At 35.9% G+C, this 20,852-nt stretch overlaps 2 protein-coding genes across 7 annotated transcripts in view; both read right to left on the reverse strand.

Annotated features, from left to right (window-relative positions):
• Positions 1 to 646: 646 nt before the first annotated feature.
• LOC108763078 (uncharacterized) lies at positions 647 to 7,416 on the reverse strand. The gene is made up of 5 exons (XM_018510396.1): positions 7,400 to 7,416; positions 6,472 to 7,288; positions 3,489 to 6,074; positions 2,557 to 3,385; positions 647 to 2,472 (listed from the first exon to the last, which is right to left on the reverse strand). The coding sequence occupies exons 2-5, from the start codon at positions 7,240 to 7,242 to the stop codon at positions 1,259 to 1,261; spliced, it is 5,400 nt and encodes a 1,799-aa protein (XP_018365898.1). The 5' UTR covers positions 7,243 to 7,288; positions 7,400 to 7,416; the 3' UTR covers positions 647 to 1,258.
• Positions 7,417 to 9,902: 2,486 nt separating this feature from the next.
• LOC108763111 (phosphatidylcholine:ceramide cholinephosphotransferase 2) overlaps positions 9,903 to 20,852 on the reverse strand; it is a 30,148-nt gene continuing 19,198 nt past the window's right edge. For all 6 annotated transcript variants that reach the window (XM_018510459.1, XM_018510462.1, XM_018510461.1 and 3 more), the window contains 5 exons: positions 15,024 to 15,406; positions 12,602 to 12,812; positions 12,246 to 12,520; positions 11,983 to 12,158; positions 9,903 to 11,757 (listed from right to left, as the gene is read on the reverse strand). In XM_018510459.1, the coding sequence (XP_018365961.1) occupies positions 11,602 to 11,757; positions 11,983 to 12,158; positions 12,246 to 12,520; positions 12,602 to 12,812; positions 15,024 to 15,406 (1,201 nt within the window). In that variant the 3' untranslated portion in view covers positions 9,903 to 11,601. The remainder of the gene's footprint in view (positions 11,758 to 11,982; positions 12,159 to 12,245; positions 12,521 to 12,601; positions 12,813 to 15,023; positions 15,407 to 20,852) is intronic.

Genomic DNA, 20,852 nt, shown 5'->3' on the forward strand with positions numbered 1-20,852 from the left:
TTACCCTTTTCTCCCTCCTTCCCTCTTCACTCGATCTGCCGTTCTCTCTCCCTTCCTACCCGCCTTCTTCGTTTGTCGATCGAACTCGTTAAACAGACTGAAAATGGCATTTAGTAGGAACCTTTTCGCGAATGACGATCTGTATATTACGCGATCGCGAACAAAGCGAAATATTTTAGCAGTACTCGAACGAAAGAGAAACGTAGACTCTCGCGCGTACAAGATGTTCGATCGAGGAACTGAAGTACCTATCGAATAAGTACGGGGCAAGGACAACCAGCAACGTCTTACGAGAGACGAATGCGGAAAGAAAGAAGGTAGCAGCGGATTAGCGACAGATATAGCCAATACGTGAAAACGAGACTCTTCAAGTTTCACGCGAGACATTTGAGTATCGCTGTATACGAGGAGTATGACGTGAGTGGGACCGATTTCTTCCTGATGAGCGGTTGATTTGGTCACAAAGGAAGCGGTACTCCCCTATAGATAATCTCGAGCCCGCTCGCTACTTCCTTTCTCGCTCTGCTAGGAAAGACGAGGCGACGTCGTCTAGGATTCGGTGGCGAACTGCTCGGGGACGTGAAAGCGTCCCGGTTTAACCGGGTATAAAGAGAACGTATCCCCTGGGATACAGAATGCGATTCTCGGAGTGCGAGCAAACCCGCGCTCGATACGGCCTACAGTTCGCTCGAGAAGAGAGTATCGAGATTTGCTCGCGAGTCGCAGATGACGACCCCCCTTCCTCGGGTGACGAGGGTGACCAAGCTCGTGCCGATCGAGTCGGGAGTTTGGAGCTAGTGTCTCGCTTCAAAGGAATGATTGTACCATATTGTAAAGTATCAATCGACAGTTCTCAACTGCGTTGTACAGTGTTTTCTAAGTATCTAGGCTGATAGCGCGCGTGTAATTGAGGAAAAGGAACATTGTATTTATACTAATAAGCGATCTGTATCATTCATTCTCGTATAGCCTGTAATCCTACTCATGTAGATGCTAAAAGTGATTTGTGTCATAAAGAAACCCTATAAATAAAATTAGCACTTTGAGAACGTTGTCGACCGCGTGTACACATTTTTTCTCTCACTTCCATTTATCTTTTGTTGACTTCGACATAAAATTTTCGCGTGCGTTTGAGAGCATTGTGAAATATTTTTTTAAATTTTCTGAAAATTTTACATAGATGCATGGCACCTTGAGATTCGTATCGTTGTAGCCATTTAACGAGTAAAGAAAAATAAAACGTACAACCGAATATTTATTAATATTTAGACGAACAAATGTCTCTCGTGGTTGAAAAAAAATGCAGGCTCAATACGTTAACTGCGTTCAGAGTGTATACATTCGGTCGTTTCGAGTTGCAGTTGTCCACGAATATCTTTGCCATCCTTGCAATACTGTTACACTTGAACATACATGCGGCGCCATCGTAGGCAGGTCTACCCCGGTCGTTTCTTGAGCACGGGTCGAACATATAGAATTTACCGTAATGCTGCATCACAGCCATCGCCAGATTAGTTGTGTGCAATATTCCGGCGCAATTCGCGCGGAAGAACATGGCGAGCGCCTCGGACAGATCGAAGACATGAAGTATCCCGGCGGTGGTATGATTATGAATGTGAATGGTGACCCTCAAGTCACCCACGATAAACACGGTGAGCAACTCACTGGGTGAGAGATTCCTGGCGCCCGGTCGAGCAGCTCGGGCACTCTCCAAGTACAGCGAATCACCGTACTTGAGGACGGTATCAATCAGCTCGGAAGTCCACGTGGATGGCACGTGCAGCAGCCCCACTACAACGGCGACCGCCGCGATTGCCGTACTCTGCAAACCCCTGTTTCTCAGACTGAAGGTACGATGATTCATGTGCAGGCTGCCATGCAGAACGCTCAGTTCGTCATCTACGATACTGTACTCATTTAGCGGCTCCACGTTCAACATAACTGTCTTTTTTGGGCAGATAATTGGAACGAGTGGCGCGATACGATCTAAATATGGTCGAAAACCACCTGGACACGGCAATGTCTCAATTATGACGTTCCTTATGATCACCCGACAGATCTCGAAAGCCCCATATCTCTCACGGGGATCAATGTTTGCAAAGATTGTATCGTATAAAGGTTCCAGACAAGCAAACCACATTATACACGAGGTTCCGTTGGAATCCGGCAGACCCTGATCGTTCCTAGCTCTAGGATCGTACATGAAGTAAACACCCAGATCTTTCCAAATAGCTATCATACCGCGATCGGTTATTAGAATACCGGCACGATTATCTTCAAAAAATTTCCGCAAACCTTCCTCCAATAAAATCAAAGAAGGTTGTGGTTGTTCTCGCCGAGTCGTTCTCTTCTTGCGTTTGTCAATCTTTTCTTTCGTCTCTTCCCGCTTTTTATCTTCAGAGACGGAAGATTCAATCGCCACCAAACCGATTACGGTATTAGGCTCGATGTCAGCAGTCAAAACGTTGACACCTGGGAAAATATAAATTCCGAAATTTGCTTAGAATTGTTTTAAAAACAGCGGAAAAAGGAAACGTCTACGACAAACATACATACCCACATAAAATACTCTGATAATATCCTTCGGTTTCAATCTCGATTCGGGTTTGATCTTTCTTGTCTCCTGATGAACGTTACTACCGATCGCCAAAATCTCGTCCATAGTCTTTTTCGTCCAGGTGACGGGGCTCTTGACGATCGACATACCGAGCGCAACGACACAATTTGCCGCCGTCTGTCGACCGCGTAACGTCTCGGGAAAGACCTTGTCGCCTTGATGATAGCTTCCACGCAAGATAGCACGCGCTTCGCCCCGTAATTTTCTGTAAGCGTTCAAAGGAGGCAGGTTCGCTGGCCGAATCGCCGGACTAGGATCAAGTTTCCAAAGTGGCGGTTTAGTCCAGTCCAGCACATCGATCGCAGTAATCTGATAATCGCCTTCGGTTCCCAAATGGCGTAGAAGATAATCTACGAGGAGACTTGTGTCTTTGAACCTGATTACTCGCGGTACCGTTGACACGATTTCTTTAGTAATAGTGGACCAATTGGGTATCAGAACATAATACGCGTCATCGGCCTTCCATATGGCTAAATTTTTATTTCCCCGTACGGTCAATACGCCAGCTTCGTACTTGTTGAAGAAATTATCGATTCCGCTCCGTAAATCTTGAATCTTAGGAGCTTTCCCGGTAAGACTACCCGCTTGAACGCAATCCTTGATTGTTAGAGCGATGCGCCGAGAAGACAGGAAAAACTCACTGATAATTTCGTTCACTAAGGGTACCGAGCCACTACCGAGTCTCTCGACGCACTTTGAATGCAGCTTGTCGCCAGTAACGATAACTTGATCGAGAATTGACGGTGTCCACTGTCTCGGTTGGTAGACCTTTATTAATTTTCCATATTAGTTATCTTCACGCAGTTGAGTTATACATGAAAATTAAGTAAAATTAATTAAACTGATTATGCATATAAAGAAAAAGAGAAACCTTGGAAAAGACGATGGCCATCGCAGCGATGGCTGCACTTTGTTTGCCACGATTTGCCTCGTCGAACCTCTCGTCTGTCATAGTGACGTTACCGTCGATGCTCCAGACACCCTCTGCAAGTTTGGGAAAATGATGCCACAGATCTTCACCGGAAGTGGTCTTCTTCACACGTTCGGCTTGGGCCACTCGCGTCTCGTACACATTGTCGATTGAGACGGCGTCGATGACGAAATTATCGACCTCCCGTACAACTGTTCGAAGAACGCCAGCTAACGAGGGGATATCGGTGAACCACATCACTGCTGCAGCTCCATCCTTATCTCTAGGTTCGCCTTGAGCATTTCTACCCCTAGGATCCATCGTGAAGAACACTCCGCCTTCTCTCCAAATCGGCATCATTACGTCATCCTGACGAAACACTCCCATCGAGTTTCTCTCAAAAAACTCTTCGAGTAGTCTTATCACATCAGTCATGCTTCCGGTAACGGACTCTTCTTCAAATTCAACTAACATTCGATTGACTCCTATGGTAAAGTCTTCTGCGATATCCGTAGGAAGAAGATAATTCCTGGGAGTTTTCTCTTCAGCCTCTATTTCAGGTAGATTTATCAAGTTCTCATTGGTGAGTTTATCGCCAATTTTCAAGATGTCGTCTACAAGTTCACGGTACCACAAATGAGGATCGTAAAGTTTTGTCATAGCCAAGGTCGTCAAAGCGTTAGCAGCTTGCTGTTTATCTCTCGTTATTTGTTTGAAGGCCAATTCATTTCTTTGATCGATGGTACCTAAAAGTAAAGCGCCAGTCTTGCCCAAATTCGAATAGTTGTTCAAATCCGGCACAATCGGTATTAATTTATCTGCCTCAATCTCCTCATCCGTCATAAGTGGACCGATAGACACATTCTTTAATTCGTGTATCATGAAATCGTTCTCGCCTTCATTGTGCCCCGCATTCTTTTTAATGAGATCTGCTAACACTGAGAGGTCCGAAGATCGCACCAAGCAGGCAGAATTTTCTTCGTCTCTCTCCGCTGACAATTGACCTAATTTATCACGAGGATTTGGATCGAAGTAGTAATAAAATATCTCTTTTTTATCCTTGTCCTTCGTCTCTTCTTCGTCTTTCCATACTGCCACTGAGAGTCTCTTCGTCTCGACTATTCCATAATTTTTGTCCTCGAAGAATTGATTTAAGCCTTTTTCCAAGTTTGGTAATTTAGAATCATCCGATACTGATAGATCACCGACAACTGCCGCCTCGCCGATATCAATAGTTACTTTTCGATTTTTGAAATACAAATTTTTCTTTAGATCTCGGACAAGAAGCAATTTTTCAGTTTCTTCTTCCATTTCGGCAGGCTTAGACCAGTTGTAATAATTGTCACCTTCCCTGATCACTTCATCGACGGTTCCCTTACTCCATTTTGCTGCTGGCGTTTCCCTCGCGTTAACCAAGGCCACAACTGGCATAGCGAGACCTTGAACTCCTTGATTTTCTTCCACAAATAACTCATCCACGTTGGATATTTCACCTCGCAACACCCACGTCTTACCCGCCATACCGGGCTGAAACTCGTTCCAAGCTCGAGTGCCAGGCACATCATCCACGATCGTGACATGCCGAATAGTGAACCGATCGTTCTTTCTCGTAGGATCAACATTCTTCAAGAACAGTGCAGTCAAGGAGTTTAAGTCTGGAAATCGAATCACGCAACAATTTCCTATTTCTTTCTTATCCTTCTGTATAATTTCCTCCTTCCTATCCCTTTCTGCAACTTTGGCAGTTTTCTCTTCTCTTATCCTAATCCCGATGGCATCACAATATCGAGGATCGAATAGATAGTAATAATCATCCTGGCTCCATACTGCCACCGCCATTGAAGTCGTTTCGATCACACCTTCCTCGTTTAGCAGAAAAAACTCTTCTAGTGCCCGTTTCAGATTCAAAACTGACGGCACCTTCGAGGTAATCGTACCGGTCACGGTGATCAGATCGACATCTATCACTAGTTTACGATCTTCTATTTGGAATTTGGTATTATCTAAATCGGCCGCTGTCATCATCTTTATTATTGGCTTGTCGGATTTAACTTTAGCATACAATGAGTCACCCATCATCAGAATTTCATCCAGCGTCGATCTCACCCATGTCTTCACCGGATGCACCTTCTTCATAGCAATAGCCATCACACAATTTGCTACGTTTTGTCCACCTTTGCCTTTGTATATTTCCTCGTCTTCATGGGTTAGACCATGAAGAATCGCTATTTTGCCGGGTAACTCCGTAAACGTGGATGGCACGTTTACTCGCATGTCATCGTATGAATATCCTGTATCAAAATTGTTTCGGTTCACCAACAACTCTGTAGCAAAATAGCGATCGATGCTATAATTTGAAATATTGATTGATAACGGTTCTTTCCGTATCCTTGCGAGTTTATGCAATTTTTCTTCCTTGGGCACAGGCTTTGTGCAGTCCACTTTGTGATCATCGATGTCAATAGGATTAATGGATTGTAATACGCTCTTCCGAATTATAGGTGGACCAGTGACATCGGATAAACGGTCAACGAACCCATGACCGACCTATAAATTTCTACTTTCATGTATATGTATAACTATGTAAGTATTTTTTTATATATAAGTATATATTATTTATATACATTATTCTTTTTTCTTTATGTAAATAGGACTTTATGTATATGGACTTTCTCTTTGTAATGTACTTGTGTAATAATAATAATGAATTTTATTCTTACAAGTAATATTTTATTTAAAAAAATAAGCTTTCCTCTCTCTCTCTCTCTCTCTCTCTCTCTCTCTCCCCGGGAAAAAATGTTATATAAATGAACATATTTTATATATAATTATATATAATTGTATATAAACTATGTCAAGTTTTTATATAATTATATATGAAACATTTTCTTCCGGATCTCTATTATTACTACTATTATTATCGCTATTCTATTACTACTATTACCTCTGTGGCACGCAACAAGGTGACTTTGACGATACAATATCGAGAGTCATAACGCCAATTTAGGTTCTTCAGCAAATGATCATGCAAGTCATTTATGTACTTGAACCTCATGAGGCAAGCTGTGCCACCAGGATAATGCAGACCGGTCTCATCGCATGAGGCTGGATTATAGCAAAGGAAACCAGCATTTCCAGACTGACGCCATACAGCAATGGAACTACCCTGAGCGGTGATTACTCCAGAATCGTTATTTTTGAGAAATTTTTGGAGGCCTTCAGCAAAATCCGAACAGCCAACTGACTCGCTAAAGAGATTGCCGTAGATACCGTTTTTTTCGATATCAACCCAAATTTTGTAGAAACCAATATAGAACTCATTGTGTATGAGATTGGTCCTCATACATTCATCGTCTTTCAACTTGTTCCTCCTCAAGCTTATGCGGAACAACTTGTCACCATATTCAAGTACTTGATCTATATGATTGCTCGTCCACTCTTTGGGTTCAAACAGGCGACCGTAAACGATGGCCACTATCGCGCACGGTGCTGCTTGTCGTCCTCGACTTTTATACTTGAACCGGCGATCACTCATCGCACGAGAACCTCGAAGAATAAATGAACACGGTGTTAAAACTCGAAAGCGATGCCATCGTTTTCCAATATTATTACGAAGTGAAATTTTTTTCCTTTTGATTTGTCCTATATCACCCTCGCCGATACTACCATGATTCTCCATACCTTCTAACTTTAGTGGTAATTTACTTTTCGACATTTCTCTTGAGTTGTTCAGATAATCAGAATATGTATAATGTATTTGTCTATAAAAAATTAATAAAGAAATTAATTTAAAAAATTTACAGGGATGCATATATATATTTTTTATAATTCAATCAAATTTAATATTTTAATAATTTACATAAGTTACTTACTTAACCCATGATAAAAATTAATGAATGAAAATGATATTAAATTATATTTTTGTTTCGCGTTTTTAACAATATAAAAATGACTGTGTTGCTTGCAGAATTTTGCTTTGGGATTGTTCCACTTGTAGATTTACGAGTATGATTAAATAAGCTTTACGCAAAGAAAGACATCTGTCAAAAGATTAATTTGAAACTGAAACAAAAGATATCGATCAAACAAGCCTGTAATTTTCAATACAATAATTGTATACATGTTTCGAGAAGTCAACATCAAAAATCATATTTAAAATACAAAAGAGAATTTATAATTTATAGCGATTTGAAAGGTAAAGAATATACAGAGATGATCCGAGTAAAGTACTTAAAACTTTATTACGTCAACATATGAAAATTGTAATAAATATTTTATAAATACAGAAGTACAAATAAAGTGAAGCCAAATACAACTTGCTTTTCATTGTAATAATATCGATGTTTTCATAAAGATTTATGTACAATATACGGATAATAGAAATCAAGTTGCATGATCACTTGTTCAATTTTCAAGGAATTTAGTACACGGAAATGTAATTATATCCCACGAATAATCGAAGAATGCTGTTGTATACTTACATGTATTTAACGATAACAAAATTTTGATTAGTTTTCGCGCAATGACAAAAGCTCTTTTGCTAGATTATTCTTTATTTACAACGCATATATATTTTTTCTTCCTATATATAATATGTATATTTAACTAGTCTAATCAGTTTATTGTAACAAGTTACCAAAAAATATCTACACGTAAAAATATATAGATATATATGTATATACATATAAACACGCAATTATATCCGCGCGTGCATGTGTGCCACGGTTGTAATATATATACATACACATATATACGAACTCTATTATATGCGTGTGTGTGATATATTTATTTATATACACACATATAATAGAGTATACATACATATATATATATATATATATATATAATATATACACATATTTGTTATTTTTTATGTTATTAAACATCAACGAAAGGCTCTTCCGTTAAGAAGAAATATTTTCTTATTGTGTGCGTGTAAATATATCATTTTTATAATTATATTCGTACATGTATATTTTAAAATATGTATTATACATGCACATATCACGTCTGCGTATACCTATATATATATGTATACTCGACAGTATCTTTTGGCTTACATTTTTTAACGCAAGTCTCCGTCTGGGAGATTCAAAATATCATTCTCATAAATGTCAGACCGCTCTAAGCTCTATACATTGAAATTGTTTTCGCCGCGTATGACGCGTATCCGCCCCGAAGAGCAACATAATAATGAAAATATGCGTTACGCGTGTGTATATGTATATTTATATATACATATGCGTGTGTGTATGTACACACACACACACAAGTAAATGCGCGTAATACATATTAATCTTTGCAAATATATATCTATAATATTTGAATATGTGTCTATACTCGCTTAGTCCATTCTCGTATTCGTTTAGCAACATGTTATCATTTTACTGCATTAGATATTCATGTCAGCTGAGAGAATGCACCTATATATATGTATATATATATATACATATATATATACACACATTATGCATATATTTCATTCAAAAATATACCCCTAAATACGGTATTATCTGTTTCATGCTGCGCAAATGCCAGCTAAAAATTTTACTACCAACTACATTAATCTTATTAAAATATATATTTAACAATTACACGCATTTATAATTTGAATGTTAAGAAGAAATATCTGGCCACATTGGTATTGATCCGCCAGTCGATTGCTATATTAAAACCGCGAAATTACTCAACGGTGATTTATTCTTTCATTTATTTATCATCACAGACGGAAAAGAGTTAATTATTTAACTATTAACAACATTATCGCATCTCTCTTGCTCTCACACACAAACAGACACACACACACACATCATTCTTCTTTGTAACTTTTGCACAAATTCTGTTCAATTGTCAAACGAGTCCAATCGTAATCGACGAATAAAAAAAAAATATAATAAATCAATTTTATCATGTATACAATTCAACGCATCTCTAATTGCTTCATTAAATTATATATATATAATAAAAAATATAGATTTACATGTAAACTTCCGCGGAGTATATCGTAAGAAATGTTTTATTATTTATTCGAACTATATACATAAAAGAGACAACAAAAATTTAATTTAAAATGGTAGAGAATTGCAAGTGCGTTTCGTACTTATAGAGATTCAATCAATGAATCACAGGTAAATAAGATAACAAATCACCTTTGACACAATTTAAACAATAATTAAATGTTACTCAGCACTTTTACAACATACATATAGTATACACGCAACTTTCATCGGATGCTAGGAAAACGCGTAGTCACGCGATTTGTTACCGCTTTACTTGTACATTGTTAGATGAGATTCATAACTGTTTACACAAATATTTGAAGAATCGCGGTATTTTCAACGACATCATTAAATTAAATTATGTTACTCATTTTCCTCAGATGAGAAAAAGAGTCGGGCAAGAAGTCGTTGAAATAATGAAATGCGAGAAGAACGAAGGAAGAGAATATTGTATGAAAGATCGATGATTATTCGTTATTTTTGTCACTCGATCTCTCCATGAATGCAAAATTGTCTTTTACATTTTGCACAATTTGTTACATTGCCTATATGCAACATGTATATGTATGTATGACAACATCCGGTGTATGCACAAGCGTATAACGATGTTATTCCGTGAAAACACGAATGCTTCAGTACTTTCCTCTTTTTGTTTCGTATTTTTCTTATTATTCTATGTATGATGCTTTCGCGTATCGACTAATGGAAGCTAGAAGAACGAATAATGTATCTTCTAGAAATTCAATGTCCAAGATATGTTACGAATAAACTTATCCAAATCTGGGGCAGGCTGTGTGTATGTGTGTAAAGTTTTAAAAATATTATTAAGGAATTTCATAACTTTGGTTAAATAATGTAATATATGGCCCATCACAAATGAAATCTGGATTTTTTACCTGCTACATATACAAGTTATTATTATTATCGATTCGTATATATACAATTTGTACATATGGCAGGCAAGAGATGCAAATTCCGTTTGTGATGGGTCATATATTATGTAATTTAACCAAAGTTACGAAATTCCTTAATAATATTATTAAAACTTATTATCAACTTTATATATATATAATGAAGATGTCTTCTCATGACTCGGTGTGTTTAGTTTGTCAACATTATATGAATTAATATTCACTATTGAGCGTTTCTATTTTGGTCCCACGAAATTGTATAATCGCTTCTAGTATTGGATATTCGGTATTTCTTTCCAAAGCACGAAGGAAACAATTTCGAGGATAATCGGCAATATAGAACTTTAATTAGGGCATACACATCACGCGAGTCACAATACATTTTTGGCAAATTCGTTTGCAAAATCGTTTTTCATCGGAATAATTCGTATCGCGAATGCAAAGTCAAGGACGACGACGTCTAGACATTGGAAGATCGAGACGTCGACTCAAATCGAGCATGTAACGTCAAAGATTCGTTTAGAGGAAGGATTTAGATTTTGTCCTAATATTTATCTACAATGGCCCTTTAAAGTTTACAAATATTCCTTATTGCATAATATCGCTCGAGTTTTTAAAAACACACATTTATCCTATGTTTACTTATTTATTATATTACTTTCAATTTGTAACTATTTGAAAATATAAACGCTATAAGCGAATCAATATGTGTCTCATTAACTCGAATACCTTCCTCTATTCGAACCTTTATGATACTAGATCATAAAATCCATCTCTCTACATCTATTCTTTATACTGTGTATAAATTGTATAAAAATCAAGCAAAAATAAATTCGGGCTGACTGGACGATAACTTTACATGAAAGAGCACGGGTATTGTGTCTATATAGAGTTCACAACTGGATAGTAAAGAAGTGAACAACACAAAATTCATGCTTCAACAATGAATGTGCGGTTATTCTGAAAACAATCGTACGTCCCATGCATATTCTTTAGTGAATTCCACGTTAACAAGCCTCGATTTATATATACATTTGTGAATGCGTGCGTATGTATGCGTGGAGTGTGTGTGTATGTATATAAATGAATGTATTGTGTAAAATATATACAACAAAAGTAACTCCTTTGTTTTTAACAACCTCTATCATAAAATCAAGACAAGTATTAACTATCCCGGTTAGGGTGCTTGGCAAGAAACCGTCGAGGCCAGGGTAGAGGCCAGTCATATTGTCGTGGCACTGTTCCGCCCACATTCTTCTCAAAATACTTGAAAATAGAGAACCACCAGAGCCGGGCCAAAAAATTGTTTGGTCCGTATTGCTGCAAAAATTTCATTATATTATACATTAACAATATATAAATTGTAATGTAAACGTTATGAACATTTCACATATAGTATAGTTTACTAAAGTTTATTATTATATCAAATATTATGTTTATTTGCAATTATAATATTAATATTACTAAAATTTTATATTAATTTTTAAATAAATTATATTTTTCGTGTAGCGCAAATAATTTTTAATGCTCGAAAGTAAAACGTACCTTGAGATTTGGATTATTGGCTAGCGTGTGATAAATATACCACAGACGCGTAGTAACGTAGTAAGCTATAAGTACATCCACGGTATAATGGCCATGAGCTATCAAGACCATAATTACCCCGACGAGTACTGCTAAACCAGCTAACCAATGAATCGGTTGACATCTCCTTGGAGAATCTAAAATGCGTTACAAATCACTATGTAAAATTATACCGACAGCATGTATATTCGTACTTATTTCTTAAACAAATAAAGATAACGTACATTCCTTAATAATCAGGTAACTGAGTACAAGCACAACGGTGTGCCCACTGTAAATGTAATCTCCACAATAAGTGTGTTTGCCATTAATGGACAAACCGAAGCCGGAGATGAGCTGCAAGACTCTCTTTGTCACAAGAAGCGGACTGGTATTGTTCGCCTTTGGGCTACAATAGTAAGTTTTACTGGCGATCGGTAAGACCGTCACGTACATTGTAACGCTTCTCATCATGTAGAGCAAGCCCATCAGCAGAAATATTCGTCTAGCTACTATGAATCTATGGAAATAAATTTGTTATATGGATTTATCTTTAACAAAGATGATTTGGCATCGATTTACATTGGCTTTTTATACATACCTATGTTTATGAAAAATAATAAAAACCATCGCGGAATTGGACATGATCATAATCAAGACTTCCGAAACGTTAAGCGCCCAATCTTGAGCAGTGACATTGTCTAGTACCACATCGGGAAGCGATCCATACGTGTTTCTGTCTGGAACGCGCTCGTGTACCATTGCAAGGGAAGCCGTCGTCAGTATGAAGTTTACAACCATAAAGAGAAATGCTGTAACAAAAAACAGTAGCATACATACATATATACATATATATATTTTTTCCTCTGCAATATCTTTCTATTCAAATGTAATTATCGTGCTATTATCTTTTTTCATATGTTGTTTCTTCCGTTCTCGGGTGCTCGAGAGTAACCGCGAATTAATCAATTCTGTCATGCAACGACGATCCGCATCGTAACAGATCTATGTAACGGAACTCGCGAAATTCGCTGCATTTCATGAACAACAACGAATATCAAATTGCTCGTCTCAATTAACTCTGATGCAAAAAGCCGTCGAGATAAATCATGCGGGCTCTAGGCAAGAGGAGAGATCGATGGGAGGGAGGCTCTCTGTGAGATCAAATTACGCGAACAGAGATGTATCGAACGAATACCAGGCCATGTAACGACCTCGATCTCGATGGTCTCCCCGCTGCGAACGAACGTTACGTACACGGAGTCAAATTAGAGAGGCTCTGAAGTCGGCGGAATTATCTGGCGAGTTTCTTGATATTTACTCAGAAAATTGTTTGCTAATTCCCGTTCCATTCTTATTGCGTCAAGACATGTCATCAAAACATCCGGTCGTGGTAAAACCGAGAAAATTGATAGAGTAAATATAAAACATTTGGTGTTATTTAATGACTCGAACGTACGTTTTAACGATGAATTGTTTAATGGTAAAAATATCTATTTACTATTATTGTAATTAGAAAAAATATTTGAAATATATAATTTCTGAAATTTATTTTTTTAATTTCATAGTTATGTATTCTTGTAAATTTGCGACACTGAAAAGTTTTTAAGATACAATTATGAAATTTGTTTAAAAAATTATTATAAAAATAAATTACTTTTCTCTGAAAAAAAAAAAGAGATGATAATTTGATATTGCGAGTTTAGTGAACAATAGTGTACATCAATTCAATCATCGCGAATATAGCTTGGCTATTAATGATATTAATTTTTTCGGCACTTTAGAGGTCTTGGGGACTTTTATTTAAAATAAACGGAAACATTATTATATTACTGATATTTTGAAGTAGAATTTTCGTACATCAGGATGTTTATTAAAATTTTGAAATAAAATTCTTTGAAAATTCCCGGATTTTGCAGATATTATTTAGAATTCAAGGTAAGATTAGAGAATTAAGTAAGATTACAGACTTTTTAATGCCTTTTAAAATAAATGAGAATGCGAGCAACGCAAATTATATATCGTAAATTAGTAAAAGTCAAGGATTCCATGAGAGACTATCTTTTCTTTAATTAGAGCCACAAAATCTATATATGATAAGATAAGTATAGAGAACGCTCACTACAATATCAGTGAGCTTCCTTTTTTGCTGTGTACTATCATCTATTGACATCCAGACGTTTTTTTATAAAAACTCACGAGATATACATGAGAATGTAAATGTACAGTACAGGCCAAAAGTATATATTACTATATCAAATTTTTTTTGAAGATTTTTTTAGAATAACTTGATTTAAAATACACGAATTTCCATTAAATTATTATAACATTTTGACAGTGTGACTTTTTATTAAATAATGAAAACAATTTGTGAAAAATTAATTTTATTTGAAATCTCAAAAAAATAAGTTAAATTGAATAACAAACTTTGAATCGCCATAATAAGTTTAAATACTAGTAAAATTCTGAAACATTAAACTAATCATTAAAATCAATTTGTAATTGTGAAAACAGCGATGGAATACGCGAAACACAAAAACACGATTTTATGAAAATCAAAAGGTTTCAAAAATGTGTATATCCCATGATGTATTCTATCAAATTTTATCATACATGTACAAAGTGCACCTGCCACTAGGTGTGTACTATAAAATTTTAAGCATATTCGAGATTTACTTTAATGAAGATCATGCCTAAAATCTAAATATACTTTTGGCCGGTACTGTATATACTTGTGTATGCCATACTTATTGTCCAACCGACTGTCGACACTTTGTATTATCAAGAAAAAATAGTGAATGAAACAATGTTTTCAAAAAGAGACAGAATTTAATTTTAAAAGTAAAATTTCAAAGATTTTCCTAAGTACTAATAAAATTGTAATAAAATTTTTAATTTTCAAAGATAAAAGAGAAATTCCAAGTTTATCCATGTAGTTTTTTTCCAAGATACTCACTACGTGTTTGTGCGTTCCTAAAGAAAAAAATCTTTTTTTTTTTAAGCGATAGCATTCTTTCTCTTACCGAGAAACGTTTTCCATTTTTCCTTGGGGAAACGCGGCTCTTCGCGCAGCGGCGCCGGCATGTCGATCTTGACGATGCCACTGCTGGAACCATTCGGTATCCCAGGATGTCTACCCAGACCTTCGATATCCTTCTCATCTTCATCATCCTCGTAGTAGTCCGAACCCGAGGCCACTCCGGACCACTTGTCCTTGCTCTTGGATAACGGTGCGCCGGGCAAGAGCGGTTGCCGTTGATAAACATCGCTGGACTGTGCCATCCCGCTGCTGCTTCCATCAACCGCCGCTTCAACGTCCCTCTCGTGGCCCTCCCCGACGCCCAACGGTCGATCGAAACTTCCGTAATCGTTGTGCAAACTAGTGGCCTTGGGATCTAATACCATCCTGCACAGAAGAGAAGTCGACTTGTCCTGAATCTGACTCTCGAGATGCACATTACATACCAGGAAACCTAATCATTGTGTCTTGAAATCGTTTGGCTAGTATCTTCATCGGCGACAAGATGACGAAAGATGAGGAAATTATAAAATATTCCGCACGGATTTGCGGAAATGAAACTGACCTTGACTTACGCGCTACTTGATCATTGTTGAATCTAGATTCGCGAAATAAAACATTGCTTTGCATGTTCGTATGTAAAATACCTAAAAGTGACACTATCTATCTTATTGAATCACCTCTAGAGATCCTCAAGTAAGAAATTGGACCCTTTAAATAACTTTGATTTGTCAGTCATATTTTTCAGGATCTGCTTAAAATAGAACGAAATAGGTGCATAAGATAGAATAAGATACGTGGACATCTCAGTCTGTCTTATGTATAATCTATTTTAATCTATCTTAAACAAGTCCTGAAAAATATGGCGGACACCAAACGTATGGTGTCCAATCTCTTACTTGAGGATCTCCAATCGTTCCTATCTTATAACATCACCACGATGTGGTCTTTCCAATGATTATTTGATGGCTCGAAGATGTTTTCACATATTTTTCCCTTCTTTTTCGTATTTTTATCTACAGAGTGCTTTGACTCTTTTCTTATTATCTAAAGGTCAAAGTTTATTCGACTATAATATTCATTTCTGTTATTAATAACTAATATAGATTCTTTAATCTCAGTTTAACTTATTCTTTATCTTTTTCTAATTCTAAAAATTAGAAGAAAATAAAGAGCAAGGTTGAACCGAGATTGAAGTTAATTGGTAGAAACAGGCATAAATGCTGATTACTTGTCCAACAATCGACGTACCGATAAAATTGACATTGTACGTGACATACATTTGCGAACGGTGCATATTTACCCGGAGTGTCACGTCCCGTAAAGTGTGATATTTTTAGACATTTACTGCCATACAAAGGAAAAATTATCGTGACTAGAAAGAAAGTGCGGATCCGAACTGACAAAAGCCGCTCATCGCAATCAAACGAGATGACTGTCTATTTATGGCTAGAGCTTACTCCGCGTGATATGAGAATCCTGGAATACGTTCCGAGTTACGCGTGAAGTACATGATGCATCATTTGTCCTTGTTGTTCACCAAATAATAAAGAAGGATAAAATAATACTAATTTGGAACGCATCCATAATCAGAAACATCGGTAGGATACGGCCTCGCCAGTAGTATCAGTTCCCCTATTTTGTAAGGGGCATAATTAAAGGAATAGGGAACAGAGAATAAGAATTTCAGCCTATCAGAAACTGTGTATCCCACAATACACGGTTTCTGATAGGTTAAAATTCTTATTCTCTGTGCCCTGTTCCCTATTCTTTTTATTGTACACTGCTTCTAACTTTTAAGAGAATGCTGAAATCATCTGTATTGACAAAACACACATTTCATACTTTTTCATTTTCTTCGTTTTCCTAAAGGCGCCTTCAAACGATATGGCTAACGTATGCCAACATCAGTAAATATCAGCTTACACACACATGACATACATAATTATCCATATTGAATATATAATCAATATTTAGCGAATCTATGCATTGGTGTTAGGAACACTATTATACATTAGCCATATCGTCTAGAGGCACCTTTATACAGAAATTAGAAAAATCCTTTTCCAGAATAAAAGAAAAAATAGTTGTATGAAAACACAAATCCGTATGAAAAACAAAAGAAAATTGCATATAATCGTTTCCTGTTACCACGCATATTATTTCTTCACATATTATATAAATGATTCCAAATATACATATATCCAAACAAAAAATAGTTTCCCCACATATGAATAATTTATAACAATATAATGAGACCTTTAAATTATGATTTTGTTTAACAAATTATGCTTACAAGAGAAGTGAATGGAAATACACGATCTGAGTATACATAATAACTGAGCATTTATGCGATATATAGGATATAATACAGCAAGAAATGCAATCATGTTTTACTTAATGCTTTACTTAATGTACGTAATGTTTTACTTTGTATATAATGTTTTGCTTAATATATATAATGTTTTACTCAATATACGTAATGTTTTATTTGGAATTAAGAATGGGCGTGTTGTCAGCAGGCTCAACAGTTGAGTAAATGCTCGCTGTTGTTGGTGTATTCTTCTAAATCAATCCACACACAATCAGACCTTTAGATCTAATTAGATCGACATCGATCAAGTTCAGCCGCGCGTCGCTCCAGCATCTCCTTAAAATCCAGTATTGTTATGTCGTCGCGCAGCAACTTTTTTACCATATAACATGCGCAACGACGATATAATAATATCGATACTGTTGTTTAAAAGCTCAAACATTTTTGTATAACGTTTATTGTTAAATTCATAACATCAAATTATAATTCGAGTTTTTTTTAAATATTTCTATAGGTCGCCACTGCTCCCTCTCAATATTATCACTGCTCCCACTCAATATTATCACTGCTCCCACTCAATATTATCACTGCTCATTAATTTAACTAAAGCAGTAAAGTTAAACAATTTAACTCAAGAAAACGTATTAAATTTGACTCAAATTTAATTCATTACTTACTAAGTGCATACAATAATATGGACGTAATCTAATTTTGAAAATAACCACAGAAATTAAATAATTTACATTTTGACACATATGAAAGTTAAAAATGACAAAATGTCAAGAGAGTGAGTTGCCATTGTTCCTTTGACAATCTAATAGTACTGAATTATGCATAAGGCATAAGAAAATCAATCAGAGTCTTCCATTTTGTATTCTCATTAATTGATTTTCTAATGCCTTATGCGTTATGCAAAAGTCTGTGTTGTGACCTTATAAATTACAAATTATATATTGAACTGGTATAGAACTGGAAAGAACGACTACGCTGAGTTATTAAAAAATTTAGCTAGATACAGATTTGAAAATAATTTTGTTGAACTTTCAAATTAAGTACGTAGAATTTGAAGCAAGATGAGCCAATGTTGCAACAAGTTTTGACGTTATAGCAATCAGTTTAAGCATCCTACATAATTATTTTAATAGTTTAACAAAATTATGTTTAGATCTGCATCTAGCTAAATTAGTAGATATTTCAGTAAATCCTTTTCATGTATTGTACACAGAGAAAAAGATTTGTTCGGACTCGGAGAGTTCTATTTATATTTGTTTCACTGAAACAATTTTAATGAAACATATTTTGTTTAATCAAAAAACTTCAGTTTTAATGCAAATAATCACATTTTTAAACATCTATTTGGTTGGACTATTCTAATGCATAAATTTGTTTAATTTAAAGAAACTTTTTCTCTATGTAGGGATCAGCCAAATGAAATTCAATGTGCATCGGTCACCCTGGGATAAAAAATTGTTATTCCTCTACGTATTTTTTTATGACCCATTTGTCCTTTTGCCTACGCCGCAAAGAGGTAACGATTGGAACAACTTGCGTAGCAACAAGTAGATAATCCTCGAGAGAGAGAGTGAAAACAAATATTTTAATTTTCTTACTTAGCATCATTATGACGAGTCTCTTCTTTTACCTGCGCCTCATGCACGTCGCTCGGCATTTCCGAAAACATATCACTGCGGCGCAGCGTTTCGTCCAGGCGCGAACTCTCGTCAAACACAACCAGACGCATTCTAATAGAATCGCGCTAAGCTGCACCGTACACCGGTGAGATATAACGCATTGCTTTCGATTGGCGAACAGGCTATACCACGCGGCGTTAGGATGATATCCACCAGTGACATAAATGTTTAACATCAAAGGCCGTGCTTAACATGATATGTGATTTCATGGGAAAGGTAACGGCTGTGCCGGACACCTCTGCCCAACAACTCGAGCTTGACACGGTAAGGCTAAGTATCGCCCACGTTTATTGAACAAATTACAGTTTGACGATGCAGAACATGATAGTCTGCACTCATTAAAGCCTAGAGCACTCGCGAGAAGTGATTACACAATTGTACTATTGTAACATATCCCTCAACCAATCAGGGGCACAACGTCAGAATATAATTTAAACTAACATTCTCGAGATCCTCAAAATAGATATATTACAAAATCTCACAGATGTATATAATCTTTTGAAGAAATAATATTGTATTAATTTTCACGTAGGTACTGTCATTAAAATATTCTTAACTCTTTGCACTTCAAATGCCGATCTGCAGGTTGGCATTATATGAATTTTGTTTGATTCCAATTCAATTGACGGTAAAACTTTGTAGAGAGTGTGTTATTTATCTCTTAAGGAGGTAAGTATAGTTGAGAAATTACAAAAATTAATTTTTTTACCTTTTTTAAATATTTAGAATCTCAAAAATAAGTTCCCCTAAAAAAAAGGTTTTATTTGTATTATCTATATATTTGTCAAAACAAAAATGTATTAAATATATTATATATCATATAAATATTTTTAACATATTTTTGTAACGAACTTTTTGTGTTTAACGCTCTATCAATGCGCTCAAAGGCCACTATTATTAAGCGCTTATATATAGACTAAATAAAAGTAAAAAATATGAGCACTTTTAATTAGGAAGATTTGTTGTATGGCTCCGGTATCGCCGAGTAGATATAAACTTTAATTCTTTATATTATAACTCTAATGTATATATACGAAACGATAGAACGTGTTTTTTTAACCATATTTTTCATATCGATCGACACTTAACAAAAATAGTTGACACTATTTTTTAAATCGATTTTTCAGAAACTACTAAAGATATCAAATCAATTTTGCGTAGAGTAAACTAGGGTATTATGGCCATACGGAAAAGATGGCCATAGGCCATAATTTCTCCAATAATTGATAAATAGTGCATTTTTATAGTCATTCTTAAAGATAATCAATATTTACAGTAGTTCATATGAGTAAACTGTTCAAAATAACAATATTATAGGGGAATGTCGTCAGGGTTGGGACACCTTTTGACTTTGCTGTATAACTTTTGTTTAAATTAGAAATTTCTCGATTTTGTCGTCTTATTTCAAAGTTAGGATGATTATAAGAAAGTTTCACGTTGGACGAATCAACGCGCACCATTGGAAAAAAAAAATTATAGACAAATTAAAAAAACAAAAAATGTAGTCAGGGTTGGGACTTGCTGTCAGGGTTGGGACATTGTAGCATATCGGCTAAATATATGCTAAAATAATTTTTTACGAACAAATATGGAATCCATCTTTCTATTTTATTCAATTATACTTAAATTGACGCGAAATCTTCCCGAAAACGTTATTCTGATTCGCTCGATCAGACGTTCGCTTGTAGCGAGAAGTTCTGAAAACAAACAATTTTTATATAATTTTTATATAATTTTTATATAGGTGATAACCTATATAAGATACCAAACCTTGCAACCGAGTGCATTTTTCTCCATATATACATATAACTAGCTATAAAAAGAAATA

The sequence above is a fragment of the Trachymyrmex cornetzi genome, unplaced genomic scaffold, assembly GCF_001594075.2.
Source record: "Trachymyrmex cornetzi isolate Tcor2-1 unplaced genomic scaffold, Tcor1.1 scaffold335, whole genome shotgun sequence".
Classification (NCBI taxonomy): Eukaryota; Metazoa; Arthropoda; class Insecta; order Hymenoptera; family Formicidae; genus Trachymyrmex; species Trachymyrmex cornetzi.

What these genes read in the sequence shown, in the direction of transcription:
- LOC108763078 (XM_018510396.1), bottom strand. Translation starts at nt 7,242, where the DNA reads ATGTCGAAAAGTAAATTACCACTAAAGTTAGAAGGTATGGAGAATCAT. An exon ending in CCTTGTTGCGTGCCACAGAG is followed by an intron (nt 6,075 to 6,471) that starts GTAATAGTAGTA and finishes AGAAATTTATAG; the next exon opens with GTCGGTCATGGGTTCGTTGA. An exon ending in TATCAGAGTATTTTATGTGG is followed by an intron (nt 2,473 to 2,556) that starts GTATGTATGTTT and finishes ATATTTTCCCAG; the next exon opens with GTGTCAACGTTTTGACTGCT.